The 17,514-nt window shown below is 44.6% G+C and overlaps 1 protein-coding gene across 1 annotated transcript; it reads left to right on the forward strand.

Annotated features, from left to right (window-relative positions):
- Positions 1-272: 272 nt before the first annotated feature.
- On the forward strand, positions 273-13,471 carry LOC116868725 (beta-defensin 119). The gene is made up of 2 exons (XM_032859369.1): positions 273-471; positions 13,220-13,471. Exons 1-2 carry the CDS (start codon positions 414-416, stop codon positions 13,411-13,413), a joined length of 252 nt encoding a protein of 83 aa, XP_032715260.1. The 5' UTR covers positions 273-413; the 3' UTR covers positions 13,414-13,471.
- The last annotated feature ends 4,043 nt before the right edge of the window (positions 13,472-17,514 follow it).

Consider the following 17,514-nt stretch of genomic DNA (forward strand, 5'->3'; position numbering starts at 1 on the left):
GGGCTGGACACAGGGCTGGATCCCAGGACCCCAAGATCAAGACCTGAGCCAAAAGCAGATGCTTAACCAACTGAGCCACCCAGGTGCTCCCCAATATATATTTATGTGTTAATTAATGAGTTCATCTGTGGGTCTTGAGAGGCCAATGGGCTTTAATCTAACTGTCTCCTCAGCAGGGAGGAAAGTCACTATTGGTACGGGTGCTGGCCAGTTTCCCACACTATCATCTTGTGCTTGGTAAGGATATCTGCTACACATTGTCCTTTGGCCTGGCTGATCTCATATAAAGCCTCTCCTGCTATAATTCATTGCCCACAGCCCTGCCAATAAAAGCAAGGCTCATCCCTGCTACAGAGAACTCTATTTCCATCCCCTCCAGCACGGCCACCTCTTTCTCCTGTGACCTGCCAGCCATGAAGTTTCTTTTACTCTTTCTTGTCATCCTTCTGGCCACGGAACCCATGGTTTCAGGTAACTTGGGTCTCTCTCAAGTGTCTGGGATCTTGGTTATGAACCTCTTGCCTTCCTCTCCTCTCCACTTCGGGCAGCACAAAACTCCTCATTTGATGGGGTTTGGGAGTTTTTCCCATGATCAACTCGCATCCACATCTCTCTCTGATTCTTCTTTCCCAAGGTGGTGGGATGGTAGCTCCTTGGGGCACCTGACACTTAAGGGCAGGATGGTATTCTGGTGGGATCTTGGGAGAAGGTTTAGAGGTGATGGGGTTGGGTGCAGATTGGGGACTTGTTGGGGGCCTGAGGGCATTAAGATTAGAGCCTGAGGGTGAGCTGTGATGGGGAGAAAGACCTTGGGGTTGGAGTGGTAGGGGGAAGATTAGGATGAGCTGGAGGTAAGGTGTTGGGCTCCCCTGATGGCTTGGGGTGGGATGGGGAGGGGATGGGATTTGGGGTTGAGTGGAAGTGGTGCTGGGGGGGTAGACTGGAGCTTGGGCTGAAACTGGGAGTTGGTACTGAATGGGGCAGGGTGTCTGATGACTGCTGCTCAGGATTGAGGTTGGTGACTTGATTAAATTTAGGTTTGACTTGGAGTTCAGGCTCAAGGGACATTGAGTTGGGTAGGGCTGGGAGTTCTACTTAAGACTGGACTGGGTTCTGAGTTTGAATTTGTGAATATGGTTAAGGAGGTTTGGGGATGGGGTTGTGGCTGGACCCAGGTGAGCTTAAGGTGGGACCAGGAGGGATTAGGAGCTAGGTCTGTTGAAATATGAGTGAGTCCCCTCAATCCCCTAATATTACAGGTAAAGTTTATTGTCCTTTCCTATCATTCCCAAGCTCCATTAGGGGGGATCTTAATTTGCATCAACTGATCACAAAGTCAGGAGTAGCAAGTTGAGAGATAGGAAGACAGAGGATGGAATGTCTGAAAAAGGCTTTCCTAAAACCCTTGGAGTTCCCAAGGTTGGAACAATTGTCTCAATTCTCTCCCCTCTCAAGATCACTTCTCCCCTTTCCTGGGACTGGATTCACTGTGAGTTACTCAACTGTCTCCCTCCCCCATTGCCCTGTTCCTCCTCTGCCTCCTCGTCTCTCGCCACTTGAGGGATACTAACATCTGCTTAATGGTTGTTTCTGTGCCCAACAGCAGAGTGTTGGATGGATGGAAAATGCCGCTTGGTGTGCAAAAATGATGAAGACAGTGTTGTACGCTGCGCAAATCGTAAACGGTGCTGTGTCCCTAGTCGTTACCTAACGGTCAAGCCAATGACTGTTGAAAGAGTGGAACCCTGGACCGTTCCTCACACACGCAACCAATAAAACAAAAGGCCAGACCTGGCAGTAGAGGGCCTATAAATAGACCTCATGGATAGAAAGGGCTTTGTTTCAGGTTCCTTAACTCCCACATTCCATTAAAACTCACAAATCTGTTTCTTGTGTCCATCAATCATAAGGAACGATGCTCCAAATGGATTGAGGGTGGGGTTGGGGGAATGGCAGGATGAGGGTTAAGAGGTAGCAGAGAGACATTGCTGGGGCTTGGCCACACCAATGGGGTGATACTTATAGTCTTGAAGATAGTTCCTCCTCTACCAGCTGCAGGAGAGGCTATAGGAGTGGGTTGAGGAGCATATCTGGGGAAGCCAAGAGACTTGAAGGCACAGCCGGTACTGAAAGAGGGGGAGAACCGCTGGGAGGGAGAGTTGCTCCATCTTGGGGGTGAAAAGGTTGGGGGTGGACAAGGACCGAGTAGAGTCCAAATCCTTGGGTTTCTAGGAAAGTTGGCTGAGATGCCTTTTGATGCTGGAGACCCCACAGCCCCAAGGATCAGAAGGTTTCCAAGTGCTAAAAAAAATAAATCACGTGAACTTACCCATTTATAAATGAGTTTTTTCATTCTTCAGTTCTTCCATTCTTTCATGGATTCGATCATTCAGTCACCCCAGCTCCTCCACTCACTGCTGTCAGACTCTGCTCCTATCCTCATCCATGCTTTAGCTTCCCCAGCTGTGAGGCTGGAACCCTAGAATCTATCTTAGGATTGTGGGAAGTGGGAGATGGGATAATGGAGCGCGCAGCGCCTAGTACATTGTGAGCCCTAATAAATGTAGCTGTTGCTGTTGTTGCTCATTCATTTCTTTTTTTTTTTTTTAAGATTTTATTTATTCACTTGACAGAGATCACAAATAGGCAGAGAGGCAGGCAGAGAGAGAGGAGGAAGCAGGCTCCCTGCTGAGCAGAGAGCCCGATTCGGGGCTTGATCCTAGGATCCCAGATCATGACCTGAGCCGAAGGCAGAGACTTAACCCACTGAGCCACCCAGGTGCCCCGCTCATTCATTTCTTCAAGCATTTAAGGAATATATGCTGTGTGCCTTCCAACTGTGTGAGAGTCTGAGGGTCACGGAAACCTGTCTCATTTGAACTAAGAATCTAGCCTGGGAGGAGACTAACCCATGGAGAATATTCGAGAATTCTGATGGGGAATCTAGAGGACCTGGGTGTCTTCCTTACTTTGTTATCACAAATCCTATTCTCTGGGCCCCATTTATCCAACACAGTCATTCATCCCTGAACTGTGCTCTCTACAGAGAGGTCAGATACCAGGAGTATTCTGTAAAGCATGGTGTGTGACATGGAGATAGATACAAGGGGTTCACTCTGATCCATGAGATAATTTGTTCTCAATTCAGTATTGCTCTTAAACTCTGGGAGTTAGGGAGTTAGACTCTTAGAGTTGCTCTTAGACTCTGGGAAGAGAGACACCTCTTTCTCTGATCTCTGGGCCTCCTCTGATTAAGTCCCTCGCCATGGGGTTAGGAGTCAATGGGGACAAGTGGGATATATCCATTTAGAGGCAGTGCCCCTCTCTCGTTCCAAGACCATGCTTTGAGCAGCTGGGACCTGGAATTCCCTGCCCAGAGAACACTTGTGCCTGCTTCCAGGGACCACTTGGGCTTTCTCCAGAAGATGGGGCCCACCATGTGTGCACCTTTGGCAGGAGGAGTACCAAGGGACGCTCCTGTTTGGGGGGGGGGGGGGCTTGGGGGGGGGGGGGGGTCAAGGGGCAGCTTGGATGTTCAGGCTGGAGTGTCCATGTTTTTCATGAGAGAGTCCTCACAGTGTGGAGCAGAGTTGGGGATGAGGGAGAAGAGAGCTGGGCTGTGGGCTGAGCCAGCTCCCCTCCTGCTGCCTTGTTCCTGCTCAAAACTCTGAAGAATCCAAGCATTATAGATCCAATTCTGCTCTATCAGGTCATTATGAAGGGCTATTTCACGAAGGTCCGTGGGATAGATTTCAGTTGTCCCGCTTGTTAACTTGATTCAGAACTGTTAAATATGCAGACATATGACAGATGAGCCTCCATGTGCCTTCGTGCCCAGGACCCACAAATGTTGGGTTGCACCTGGAATTGGGATGGTGCTCTTTTTCAAAACCATCTCCAAGCTCCCTTCAGAGACAGGGGCTGCTTCACTTGTGCTTTCTGCATTCTCAACATCTGTGCGATCCGGGGAGACTCTTAGGCTGCTCAGAGCCACCTGGGCCCTGAGGTCTTGGGTGAGACCATCCAAAATAATTTCTCACTGGCTTCTCTACCTCCAGATTTTCTTTGCATTGGGGTCTGTTATCAGAGGGACTTTTTCTGGGAGATTCATCTGACCATGTTACTCTCCTGCTTAGATGGCTTCTTTTGCTCCTTCCTGCCCAGGGTCGGGTCTGAAGGTGTTGGTGGCCCAGCTTCATCTCCCATGACTGCCACTCTTGGACCAACCCTCTCTAACCTTGCCTTTGGTCGTGGCTCCCCTCCACCTCGTCCCGACCACCAGGTTCATCTTTGCGATGAACTCCTTCTCACCCTCAAAGTGCAGTTGATGTCCCTGGCCAGGAAAGCCTTCCATAAGCTCTGTCTCACTATTCCTTAATAATTATAATACTAGTAGCTGTCATAATAGTTCCCATTGTCACTCCTTATGTGTCAGGCGCTGTGCTCAGTATTCATGGACCTGAGGTCATTCCATTCTTACACATTCTTACAATAAGCCTCTGGGTTGGTTTATTTGTTTTGTTTTGTTTTGTTTTGTTTTAAGATTTTATTTATTTATTTATTTGCCAGAGGGATTGAGAGAGAGAGGCAGGCAGAGGGGAAAAAAGGCTCCTTGCTGACCAAAGAGCCCGATGTGGAACTTGATCCCAGGACCCTGGGATCATGACCTAAGCCAAAGGCAGACACTTCACCACTTGAGTCACACAGGCACCCCACGACAACCCTCTGATTATCCCTACCTTATGGATGAAGAAACTGGGACCTAGACAGGTGGTATCATTAGCCAAGGTCACATGACAGTGAGATAGAGCAACTAAGCTCTGATTGGCTTTACGAAGTGTTGGCCTTAAACAGGGATGAAACATACTACAATATTAGGTAATTATTTATTCACCGCTCACTTTTCACCAATTCCGCCCCGCCCCGCCCCCCTCCCCCCATACTGGATGGCAATGCTCGGCAGCTGAGACAGCACCTTATTTACACCTGTGTTCCGGGTGATGCCAGGAGCCTGGGCTAGAGGGATGGGAGGACTTGGGGATCGGATATACAGGGCTCTGGTGGGCCGTGTCCAAAAGGATGCAGAGCAGCTCTGGAGGTTCGCTCAAGCCGGTCCTCTTTATTCACCAGTTAGTTTGCTTCCAGGAGACGCAGATTTCTTTTTTTTTTTTTTTTTTAAGATTTTATTTATTTATTTGACAGACAGAGATCACAAGTAGGCAGAGAGGCAGGCAGAGAGAGAGGAGGAAGCAGGCTCCCTGCTGGGCAGAGAGCCCGATGCGGGGCTCAATCCCAGGATCCTGGGATCATGACCGGAGCCGAAGGCAGAGACTTAACCCACTGAGCCACCCAGGCGCCCCGAGACACAGATTTCATAGTGTGGGAGGTGGTCTGGGGCAAGTCAAAGGGTCCCCCAGTACTGGGGTCTGGCATTAATGTCTCCATACACAGTCTTCACGCCCTCACCAAGTTCACTCATCACGAGGCCCTTGGTCCACAGCATAAAGAAACTCCTCTGTGCTTAACACATGCACACGGAGACAGCCCTGGGGAGTGATAGGATGGTGAGGCGAGAAAAAGGCTTGAACTCACCATCGAGCCATGTGAAACTTTTAGAAGGCACTTAACCCCGAGTCTGAGTCTCTGGACTTGGGGTCTGGGCATGTGAAACTTTGAAAATTCCCTCAGATTATTCATTTGGGAGATAAAGCTCCACCCCTCAGCCCTCCCAATTCCCCTGCCAGACTTCCTTCATTCCTAATAGTCCTCAAACTGAGAGAATTTCTGAGCTAGGCAACTTTCTCTTGTCTTCCCATTTCATAGGTGGGGAAACTGAGGTCTGAGGAGGAACCATGACCTACATTCATAAGTAGGTTCGAGACAATGCTGGGATTAGTAAACAGTCTTTGGTTTCTGGTGAGGGGGCTGAGGGGACATGGAAGGGATATGACGAAGATGTGGGTGTTACAGTGAGTGGTGGCATACGGTAACAGGGGGTTGAGGGGAGGCCAGGAGGTAGGAGCTGTAAAGACCCTGAAAAAACTCTGAAGCCCTTTCTTGGGTGCCATGGCCTCTCTCCAGGGGTCAGGGTTAACGCACGCTGGTTTACACTACCGTATACCCTTCTTTCAGATGCTAATCTCACAAAGGTCCTTCTCCCGGAAGAGGGAAAAGGATTATCTTGAGGGGATGTGACAGAAAGGGTGTGGTTTTGCTCTTGTAAAGCTTCTCGAGTCAAACTTAAATGGAGTAGATCCTTTTTATTCAATGCAAGGGCTTAGGATATCTGTGTGTGCACGTGTGTGTGTGTGTGTGTGTGTGTGTGTACATTAGACTTTGTATTAAGCCCATTTGGACACAGGGGACCCTATGTGCCTACCACCAAGTGCAAGGCCTGACAGACTAGGTGTTGATAATTGTTGGTGGAATGAAGGAGAGGCCCATGAATGCCAGGTTCAGAAGTTTGGGCTTGACGTTGGAGACAATAGAGGACCATGGGTCCGGCTGTCATTATCCAGGGAGGAACCAACCTTTCCCAGCCCCATCTCAGTGTGTGAAGAAGGCAGCGCTGTACCTCAGAGAGCCTATGGGCTTGGAGCCATAGTGAGTGGAGTCTGAGGCCTTGCTCTGCCTCTAGGAGTTACCAGGCCTTTTCCAGAATGCTGTCTCTCTGAGCCTCCATTCCATAATGCAAGAAGGAAAAATAGATATGTCTACTTCAGAAGATTATAGTGAACATTTAACAACTTAACATAAACCAAATGGCTCACAGTGGGTGATTTGCAAATGGTGATGGTCATTATTTTTCTTTTTCTTTCCAGTCAAAGGATCATTTCCTGTTTCAGAGACCTTAGTGCCAAGGGGGAATAATAATAATAATATTAATGGCTAAGGTTTATTGAGTGCTTACTATAGACTAGGAACTGTGTCTCTGGTTTCCATGTGTGCACAGCCTCCAAAAAAACAAACCCAAACAAAACAAAACACCTCTCGCTACCACTGAGGGACTAATGTCTGTTTAATTTCATGGGACTATTCCCAGACTAATAGTTCATAGTTGTAGCACAGGCAGAAATGGATCCTTCAGAAAGGATCTTTATATGGTAATAACAACATTTATTTAGTTAACATTTATTTAGTGCTATGTGCCAGTTCCTATTCGTTTTCCATTTATTATGCTATTTTTATAAGATTTTTTTTTCTTAATTTATTTGACAGAGATCACAAGTAAGCAGAGAGGCAGGCAGAGAGAGACGGAGAAGCAGGCTCCCTGCTGAACAGAGAGCCCAACGCGGGGATCGATCCCAGGACCCTAGGACCATGACCAGAGCCGAAGGCAGAGGCTTCAACCCACTGAGCCACCCAGGCGCCCCCATTATGCTATTTTTATTTTTTATTTTTATTTTTTTAAAAGATTTTATTTATTATTTATTTGACAGGCAGAGATCACAAGTAGGCAGAGAGAGAGAGAAGTGGAAGCAGGCTCCCTACTGAGCAGAGAGCCCGATGCGGGGCTCGATCCCTCATGACCTGAGCCGAAGGCAGAGGCTTTAACCCACTGAGCCACCCAGGAGCCCCTATTATACTATTTTTTAAAGATTTATTTATTTATTTGCGCTGGGAGCGAGAGGGACTGAGCATGTGAGTGAGCAGGGGGGAGGGGCAAAGCAAGAGGAGAATCTCAAGCCGATTCTCCCTGTGAGCATGGAGTCGGAGGTGGGACTCAATCCCACCACACTGAGGTCAGGACCTAAGCCAAAACCAAGAGTCAGACACTTAACCAACTGTGCCATCCAGGCACCCCACCACTTATTAAGTTATTAACACAACTCTAAGTGTTAGGGACTATTACAGTGTACACTCTACAGATGAGGAAAGGGTAGAAAAGAGAAGTAAAGAAATTTGTTAAAGATTATCCAGCAAGTGAAGCTGGAGCTGGGATTTGAACCTGAGGTTTCTTGACTTCATTTCCTACTCTTTTAACCCCTGCATAGCTCCTTAGGTTATTTTATTTGTGTTCTAATTTATTTATTTCAGCTTTACTGAGATGTAATTGGCATATAAACATATAAGGTATTTAAATTGTATATCTTGGTGATTTGATTGTGAAAGAATCCACCCCCACCCCCCACCTCTGTCTAGTTAATTCCTCATATCCATCACCTCACAAATTTATCTCTTTTTTGGTGAGAATATTTAAGTTGTACTCTCTTAGAAAATGTCAATTATACAATAGAGTGTTATCAACTCTCTTCACTGGGTCATACATTAGATTCTCAGACCTTATTCATCTCATAACTGAACGTTTGTACCCTTTAACCAACCTCTCCCTATTTTCTCCACCTCACTTCCGGGCAACCATTTTTCCACTTCCTGTTTCTATGGGTTAGACTTTTTTTCCTTTTTTTCTTTTTTTGGATTACATAAATGAGTGATACCATGCAGTATTGTCTCTGTCTGGCTTATTTCATTTAACATAATGCCCTCAAGTTCCATCCATGTTGCTGCAAATGGCAGAATTTCCTTCATTCTCATGGCTGAGTAATTTTCCATTATATATTTATGCCACATCTTCTTTAGCCATTCATCTGTTGTTTTCCTATGTGAGTAGTTGTGAGTAATGCTGCAGTAGACATGGGACTGCAGATATCTTTTGAGATCCTGTGTTCATTTCCTTTGGAAATATGCCCAGAAGAGGGATTGCTGGCTCATATGATAGTTCTATTTGCACTGTTTTGAGGAAAATATTGTTTTCCATTGGGGCTGCACTCATTATATTCCCACCAACAGTGCACAAGGGTTCCCTTTTCTCCACACCCTCATCAATTTTTTTATTTTAACTTTTTATTTTGAAATAATTATTCATAGCAAATTGCAAAGATAGTACAGAGAAAGGTCCGTGTACCTTTCATGTAATTTATCCCCAAAGATTATATTCTACAGAACTAATAGTACCATACACAAAACAGGAAATGGAAATTGCTGCAATGGGTTTGTATACTTCTATGACATTTTATCATAAGTGTGGAGTCATGTCACCACCACCTTAATCAAGATACAGAGCTGGTCTTCCAATATAAAGAACTTCCCTCTGTTACTCCTTTTTTTTTTTTTTTTTTTTTTAAGATTTATTTATTTCTTTTAGAGAGTGAGTGAGAGCCAGTGTGGCAAGGGGCAGAGGGAGAGAATCTTCAAGCAGCTACCCCTCGCCCTGCTGAGCATGGAGCCCAGTGCGGGGCTCGATCCCACAAACCTTGAGATCATGATGTGGGCTGAAACCAAGAGCTGCCTGCATAACCAGCTGAGCCCCCCAGGTGTCCCCTTTTCTGCACAGCAGGAGAGTCTCAGCCCCACACACTCTCTTCCTGCCTCCACCCTCTGCCGCTATCCTTACCCTTTGGCAACCACTGATCTGTTTCTTATCTCTCCAATTTCTACCATTTTGAAAGTGCTGTATAAATGGAATCATATGTAATCTTTTCAGACTGGGTTTTGTTTTTTAGTCAGCACTGTGCTCTTGAGAATCATCCAAGTTGTGTGGATCAATTCTTTTTAATCTTCAGAAAAGATCATTCCTTTTAAATCTGAGTAGTTCTAGCCAATGCATTAGAGCAAGAAGGAAATTAAGACATACAGGTTAGAAAGGGAGAAATAAAACTGGCCATTTACAGATGTCATAATGCTTTCTGTAGAAAATTCCAAGGAATTTACAAAAAAAAAAATCTAGAACTAATAATTAAATAATTAAATTCATTAAGGCATAGAAGGATACAAGATAAACATAAAAATTAATTACATTTCTAAATGTGATCATTGAACATGTGAATGTTGAAATAAAAAATACAGTACCATTCACAATCACTCCAAAAAATATAAAATGCTTAGGTATATATCTAATGAAACATAGGTAGCAATTGTATGTTGAGAACTACAGAATGTTGATAAAAGAAATCAAATATTTAAATAGATGAAGAGACATACCATGTTTATAGATTGTAAGATTCAATAAGCAGGAGATGCTTGGATGGCTCAGGGGGTAAAGCGTCTGCCTTTGGCTCTGGTCATGATCACGGGGTCCTGGGCTTGAGGCCCGAATCAGTCTCCCTGCTCAGTCGGGAGTCTGCTTCTCCCTCTCCTTCTGCCCCTCCCCCTGCTTGTGCGAGCGTGTGTGCTCTCTCTCTCATGTGCTCTCCTAAATAAATAAAAAAAATCTTTAAAAAAGAAAAGATTCAACAAGAAAAGATGCCAAAAAAATTTTTTTTTCTCTAATTGATAGACACTCTTAATACAATTTCTATTAAAATCCCAGCAACATTTTTTTGTACCTATAGACAGGATTATTTTGCTATATCCTGCCTATAGAGAAATCCCAAAGGAATGAGAATAGCTAAAACAAGTTTGAAGAAAAAGAATAGTCAGAGGAAGCATTCTATGAGATATTAAGGCTTGTATAGCTAAGGCAATCAAGACCGTGTGGTATTGGTGGAGAGATAGCCATATGGATCAATGGAACAGAATAGGAAATCAGAAATAGTGTACAACCAACTGATTTTTCAAAATGTGCAAAAGCAATTTAGTGGGAGAAAGACATTTTTTTCAACAAATAGTGCTGGAGCAATTGGGCATCCGGAAGAGAGAAAGAAAGAGAGAAAGGAAGGGGGGGAGGGAGGATAGAAGGAAGGAAGGAAGGAAGGGAGGGAAGGACCTTAATCTAAGACTCACATCTTATATGAAATTAACTCAAAATGGATCATAGATTTAAACATTAGATGTAAAAGTATAAAACTTCTAGAGAGAAATGTAGGAAAATCTTTCAGACGTTGGGTGAAAAGTTCTTAGATAAGAAAACACAATCCGAAAAAAAAAAATCAATAAGCTGGACTTAATCAAAATTTAAAATCTTCACTCTGTGAGAAGCCCTGTGAAAAGGATAGATGGAAAGACATACGGCAGACTGGGAAGAAATATTTGCAAGCCATATATATATCTGAGAAAGGAAAAGGCCTGTATCTAAAATATAGAAATAACTCTCAAAGCTCAACAGTAAAAACCAATCAAATTAGGGACGTCCGGGTGGCTCAGTTGGTAAGTGTCTGCCTTCAGCTCAGGGTGTGATCCCAGGGTCCTGGGATCAGCGCCACTTTGGGCTTCCTGCTCAGTGGGGAGTTGGCTTCCCCCTCTGCCTGCTGTTTCCCCTGCTTGTGTTCCCTCTCTCACTCTCTCCCTCTCCACCCCGACAAATAAATATTGAAATATTAAAAAAAAACCAATCAAATTAGAAGAAAGATGTTTCACTAAAGAGGATATACTGACGACAAATAAGCCCAAAAAAAGATGTTCAACCTCATTAGCCACGAGGGATATGTGTATGAAGACCACGTGATAGTCCACTGCATAACTGACTAGTAGGACAGCTAGAATGAAAGATAACGGCAGGACTAAATGCTGGCAAAGATGCTGACAAACTGGACCTTTTACACATTGCTGGTGAGAACATTAAGGGGCGCAACTCTGGAAAACAGTTTTGCAGTTTCCTTTTAAAAAAACTAAATATACCTTGGCCGTGTTAGCCAGCAAAGGCACTCCTGGGCAATTATTCCAGAGAAATGGAAATTTAGTTCCAAAAACTTGTACATGAATGTTCATAACAGCTTTATTTGTTTTTTTAAGGGATTCTTTTTTTTTTTTAATTTTGTTTATTTATCTGACAGAGAGAGAGAGATCACAAGCAGGTAGAGAGGCAGGCAGAGAGGGGGAAGCAGGCTCCCTGCTCGATCCCCAAGACCCTGAGACCATGACCTGAGCTGAAGGCAGAAGCTTAACCCGCTGAACCACGTAGGCATCCCAGGGATTCTTTTTTTTAAGACTTATGTTTTTAGACCGGTTTTAGTTTCATGGCAAAATCGAGAAGAAGGTACAGAGAATTCCCCCATACCCTCTGCCCCTACCCATGTGTAGTCTTCCCTATTATCAACAGCCCCCCACGGAGCGGGGTGTTTGTTACAACTGATGAACCTACAGGGACACGTCATTATCACCCCAAATCTGCATTTCACCTTAGGGTTCGCTCTTGGTGTTATACATTCTCTGGGTTCATACAAATGTGTAATGATATGAATTGATCATTAGAGGATCATATAGAGTAATTTCACTGCCCACCAAACACTCTGGGCTCTGACTATTCACCTGTCACCTCCACCAACCCCTGGCAACACTGATCTTTTTAATGTCCCCATAGTTTTGCCTTTTCCAAAACGTCATAGAGTTGAAATCAGACAGTATGTACGTAAGACCTCGCAGACTGGCTCCCCTCACTCACTAATGTGCCTTCAAGATTCCTCCATGTCTGTTCGTGATTTGACAGCTCATTTCTTTTTAACATTGAACAATATTCCCTTGCCTGGTTGTGCTACGGTTTATGTACCCACTCACCTACTGAAGGCATCTCGGTTGTTTACAACTTTTGGCAGTTATGAATTAAGCTACTATAAACACCATGCGCAGATTTTTTTTCATGGTAAAGACCACTTTATCAGCAGCAGTTGGTATAAGTCAAAAATATAGATCCCCAGGGAAGCACTCAGTTATTTATGGATTACTGGGCCACAGAAGAGCTAAAGGAGACTGATCCAACTGCCTACTGCGATGATAAGCTGAGGTCACCCCTGCCACTCGGGAAATGGAGCCACGGCTGGCTGCGACATGCATACACTCTTCCACCAACCGATCATCATGGTGACTCTATAGAGGAGGGCGTCCGCCATCCCGCCCTTCAGATGCGCCGGAATGCCACAATCCTCCTGAAATAGATTTTGTTTCTCTGGAAACAATTTTCAAACTGCCTACATGAAGTAGTTCATGTGCAGATTTTTGCGTAGACATCAGTTTCCAAGTTCTTTGGGTAAATGCTGAGAAGCGCAATGACTGGGTTGTGTGGTAAGCGCGTGTTTAATTCTGTAAGAAACTGACAAACTGTCTTCCAGAGTGGCCATCTGGGTTCTCATTGCCATGGTCAGTGTAGGAGAGTTTCTGTGGCTCTACATCCTTGCCAGCATTTGGTGTTGACAAGTGGTCCAGATTTTGATCATCCTTATGGGTGTGCAGTGGCATCTCATTCTTATTTGACCCCCTTTAGGTCCTGATGCTGCTCCCTGACTCCTCGGATCTAAGTTACTATTAAGTGGAAACTAACTATCTGTCTTTTGTTTGTTTTGGCCAGGCAGACATCACACCCTTCGATGCATGGGAAACACGGGAGTCTGTAGACCCTCTTGCAGAAGGACTGAACATCCCTACCTCTACTGCCTAAATTATCAGCCATGCTGCCTCCAGTCCTACATGAGGATAAGTATTGCTGGCAGAGAAGAGAAAGATGACTGGAGCCAAGAGAACCGCTGGCCAAAAATATCCTGAGTGCTCGAGATTGCCATCTTCAACCTGAAGTCAGGACGCCTCATTAAAATTCATGCATCTGCCACCCTTGTCTGTCTTTTGTCCATTGGAAATCACGGTGAGAGACTTAGTTTTGTGTGGTGAGATACCTGTTCCATTCTGGATCCAGCCCTGTGGGAGAGAAGGCTAGAGAACTGTAAGGACAAGAAGAAGCTAGACAAACCATGGAAGATGGGGAGGGAATGTCTTGAGACCTCTGAGGGAGAGCTGAAGGGTTTGGGCAGAGTCGTGACTTCATCTGTGCTATGTTGGTCTCAGAGGGGGCCCGGCACTAGTGGGATGGAGGTACAGGGCAGGGGGTGGAGGTCAAGCCGGTCATGCGTAGGCTCATTAAGCAGAACAAAGTGCTGAACTTAAACAGCATTTGGGGGAAGGATCCTGGGGCAGTGGTGTTGGTTATAGATTTGGAGAAGAGTTGGTGACAATTTAGAAGTGTAGACCCTGAAGTGAATCCAGCGCTGACTGCCTGATCTTCAAAGCTTAATGCTGTCACATTGTTTCAGCATTTGAGTTCAGACATTGAGTGTCAGTCTCCTCCTCTGACAATTCTCTTCTCTTCCTTCGTTCTGTGCTGTTGCCCAGCCTCTCATAGCAACAAGCCGTATGAACTGGACAAAATTGGAGGTTCTGGACCTGTTTCTGGTTGAGTCATGGTCTAAGAACCCAGATGAACCCTCCCATTGAGAATATCTAAAATCATTTATTTCAAATAGGCAAAAAAAAAAAAAAAAGCCTTCTTAAGCATCCTTGACTTTCAAAAAAAAGTAAAGAATATTAAGACTGAGTGAAACCAGGTGCTTTTCTGAAGGCAGTAACTGAGACTGGCTTTTGTCTTGAAAGCATTTGCTGAATCAGGTGAAATTGAGCTTTAGTTTCTGCGGCTCTGGCCAGGGACAGGCATGGGCAGGGGAGAGGAGACAATGCCTAGGGTCTGAAAAAACGGGAGTCTTATAGGAGACTCCTTCATAAACTCAGTCCTGGAAGTGTTACTCATGTTGTGTAAGGATAAGACAGATACAATACTTGTCCTCCTTCACTAGGTGTTTTCCAAGGAAAATTGTCTGGTCTTGAACCTTGGTACTCAGTGCACAGAAAAAAATTCCTGCTGGGAATTTACAACCTCAAGTTGGCTCTCACACAGTCTCTCTTTTTTAATATATTTTTTTAAAATAGGATTTTAAATTTATTTATCTGAGAGAGAGAGCACAAATATATGTGAGAGAGCACAAGAGAGTGATCACATGAATGGAGAGAGCAGGAAGCAGAGGGAGAAGCAGGCTCCCCACTGAGCACGGAGCCCGATGTGGGGCTCGATCCCAGGACCCTGAGATCATGACCCGAGCCAAAGGCAGATGCTTAGCTGACTGAGCCATCCTGGAACCCCATCTCTCTCTTTTTTTTTTTTAAATTTATTGGGACACCTGGGTGGCTCAGTCAGTTGAGTGCCTGCCTTCAGCTCAGGTCATGATCCTCAGTTCCTGGGATTGAGTCCTGCTTTGGGCTCCCTGCTCAGTGGGGAGCCTACTTCTCCCTCTACCTGATGCTCCCCCTGCTTGTGCTCTCTCTCTCTCTGGCAAATAAATAAATAAAATCTATACAAAATTATTTAATTTCTACACCTAATGTGGGGCTTGAACTCATGATCCCAAGATCAAGAGTTGTATGCTGTTCTGACTGAGCCAGCCGGTGCCCCTCTCACACAGTCTCTTGGTATATGGATGGTCTGAAAAAAAAAATCAAGCTGATGATTTAGTTTAAAGTTGTCCCAAAGTAGTAGCAGCAAAGATGTGTGACAGAAATGAAGGAGCAACATTTAAGTCATGACTCAACTAATTTACTCTGATTAAGTTCCAAGGAAAACACACAGCTCAGAGCCCCAAATCACAAAAACCACAAGGAAATAAAGCACCATGAATTAAGGCCAGCAGAAACCACAGACCAGAGATCCAGACTTCAAGGACTTCAAGTATCAGAATTATTAGTAACAATAGTTTTAAGAGTAATTTGCAAAAATAAATTCAGGAGATTTGAGTTTTCCATCACAACGTGGGTTTTACCTGACCCTTGTGAAGAAGCATTCCAGTGTTGGGTGGAAATGGTATATTCCAAGCTGAGACTCAGCAGATCTGGAAGACATAAACAAACTGCAGGAGCAGGCGTCTCAGAGGCCTGTGCCGTATTGGTTCTCCTTCATCACACACTAGTGGCATCACAGAGAATTGCTGTGTTTAGATACAGAAGGAGGAAAAGGAAAGCCAGGTTTGTGGAGTGGCTTACACCATGTGCTAGCACTGGCCAGAAGTGACACATTATAGACCTATTTAGAAGAGGCCCTAAGGGAAATCCTTTCTGTAGAAGAAGGGATGGTCTAAGTATGGATCTTAGACTCATGGACAGTGATAACAGGTTGACTGGTGAGCTAGTCAGTGTCTTAGAACAAGGTTAGAAGTTAGGTAAAAATGAGATGTGTGGTGGTTATGTGGTTGGGCCTCTCTAAAAGGGGACACGGTGTATAGATATTTTTATGCCATCAGAGGGAAATAAATAAAGCTCTCAATAGCCAAGTGGACAAAATGATGCATCAGGAAATGGGCTTAGGAAGCCAGCCTTTCAACAGCCTCTTTCAACAACCTTGAAGCAACTGGAGCAAAAAGGAGTCCTTACAGCTTACACCTGGGCCATTTTCCTACAGTGAGTGGTAATATAGGGCTTTAGGGGCAAAGTTAGCAAGCAGTGAAATGGAATCTTTCACCTGAGGTATCTGCTGTTGTAAAGAAAGGCTTTAGTGTCCTAGAAGCTACTCTTACAAATGCAAGGATTTGGAATTTTGATTGTGACAATTTTTGCTGCCATCAAGAGGCAGGACGAACACAGGAATGCTTCTAGTACACCAAAGCACTTGTTGAGAAGACAGGACAATGGAGAGATTAGGGTTGGAATACTTAACCAAGTGAGTGTGCATATGTCACCAGCAAACAAGGGACACTAAAAATGAGTTAAAACTTGTGCAAATAGGGGCATCTGGGTGGCTCAGTGGGTTAAAGCCTCTGCCTTTGGCTCAGGTCATGATCCCAGGGTCCTGGGATCGAGCCCCGAATCGAGCCCCGCTTCGGGCTCTCTGCTCAACAGGGAGCCTGCTTCCCACCCCCCTCTGCCTGCCTCTCTGCCTGCTTGTGATCTCTCTCTCTCTGTTAAATAAATAAATAAAATCTTAAAAAAAAATTAAAAAAAAACTTGTGCAAATAATTTTGGGAAAAGCTGTGAGGAGTTTTCTGTTGAAAGTATTGAAAAATTTCAGACTTATTTACACAGATGTTTTCATCTAGAATTACACATTGATGGAGGATGGATCACTGTGCTATTTTTAGTGCTTTATTAATATGACTTAGTCTATCCCTTTGAGGACAGGACTGAGTGACAGCCAAGAGGAAGTCATGAGCTTTGAGGAACCTCTCAGAGGAAGATCTGCATTTTCAGTTCTGAGTCACACTTTTCATCGTCTTTACTCTTGGTGTTTATTTCAAAGCTAGGTGAAGTAAGACTTGTTACCAGGATATCAATAATATCTGTCTGAAAACTAGGTATGGGTGTGGGAGCAGTGACAGGAACGTTCTGGTCTGCAACACAACAGACTTGATAATGCTGACATACTGTTTTTGTCGCTTTGTCAAGTCTGCAGGTTTTCCTGCAGTATCCGGATTTGTGCCAGCACTCCTCCCCACCACCACAGGCTAAATAACAAAAGGAGAGACCATTATTTTAGGTTACTGGTGCTCTCAGTTTTACAAACCTGACTGACTGTATCTTTGGCATCCCTTAACAACATCATGGGTCGTAACTAGATTCCGGCTTTAAGACTCCCAGCTCAGGCCTGGTAAATATCAGGTTTCTAAAAGTATCTTTTCCTAATCTCTGACATGCCCATTTTTTAACTTTTCTGAAATGGAGAAGAATCTCAGCATAAATGAAAAGAAACTTGCTAGTCACAAGGAATTGGAGCTTATTATAATGAAGCTACCTGGGGCTGTGGGAAGCTATCCACATAAAGAAAGTTCATCTTGT

The sequence above is a fragment of the Lontra canadensis genome, unplaced genomic scaffold (assembly GCF_010015895.1).
Source record: "Lontra canadensis isolate GAN:19392208 unplaced genomic scaffold, GSC_riverotter_1.0 scaffold16, whole genome shotgun sequence".
Taxonomy (NCBI): Eukaryota; Metazoa; Chordata; class Mammalia; order Carnivora; family Mustelidae; genus Lontra; species Lontra canadensis.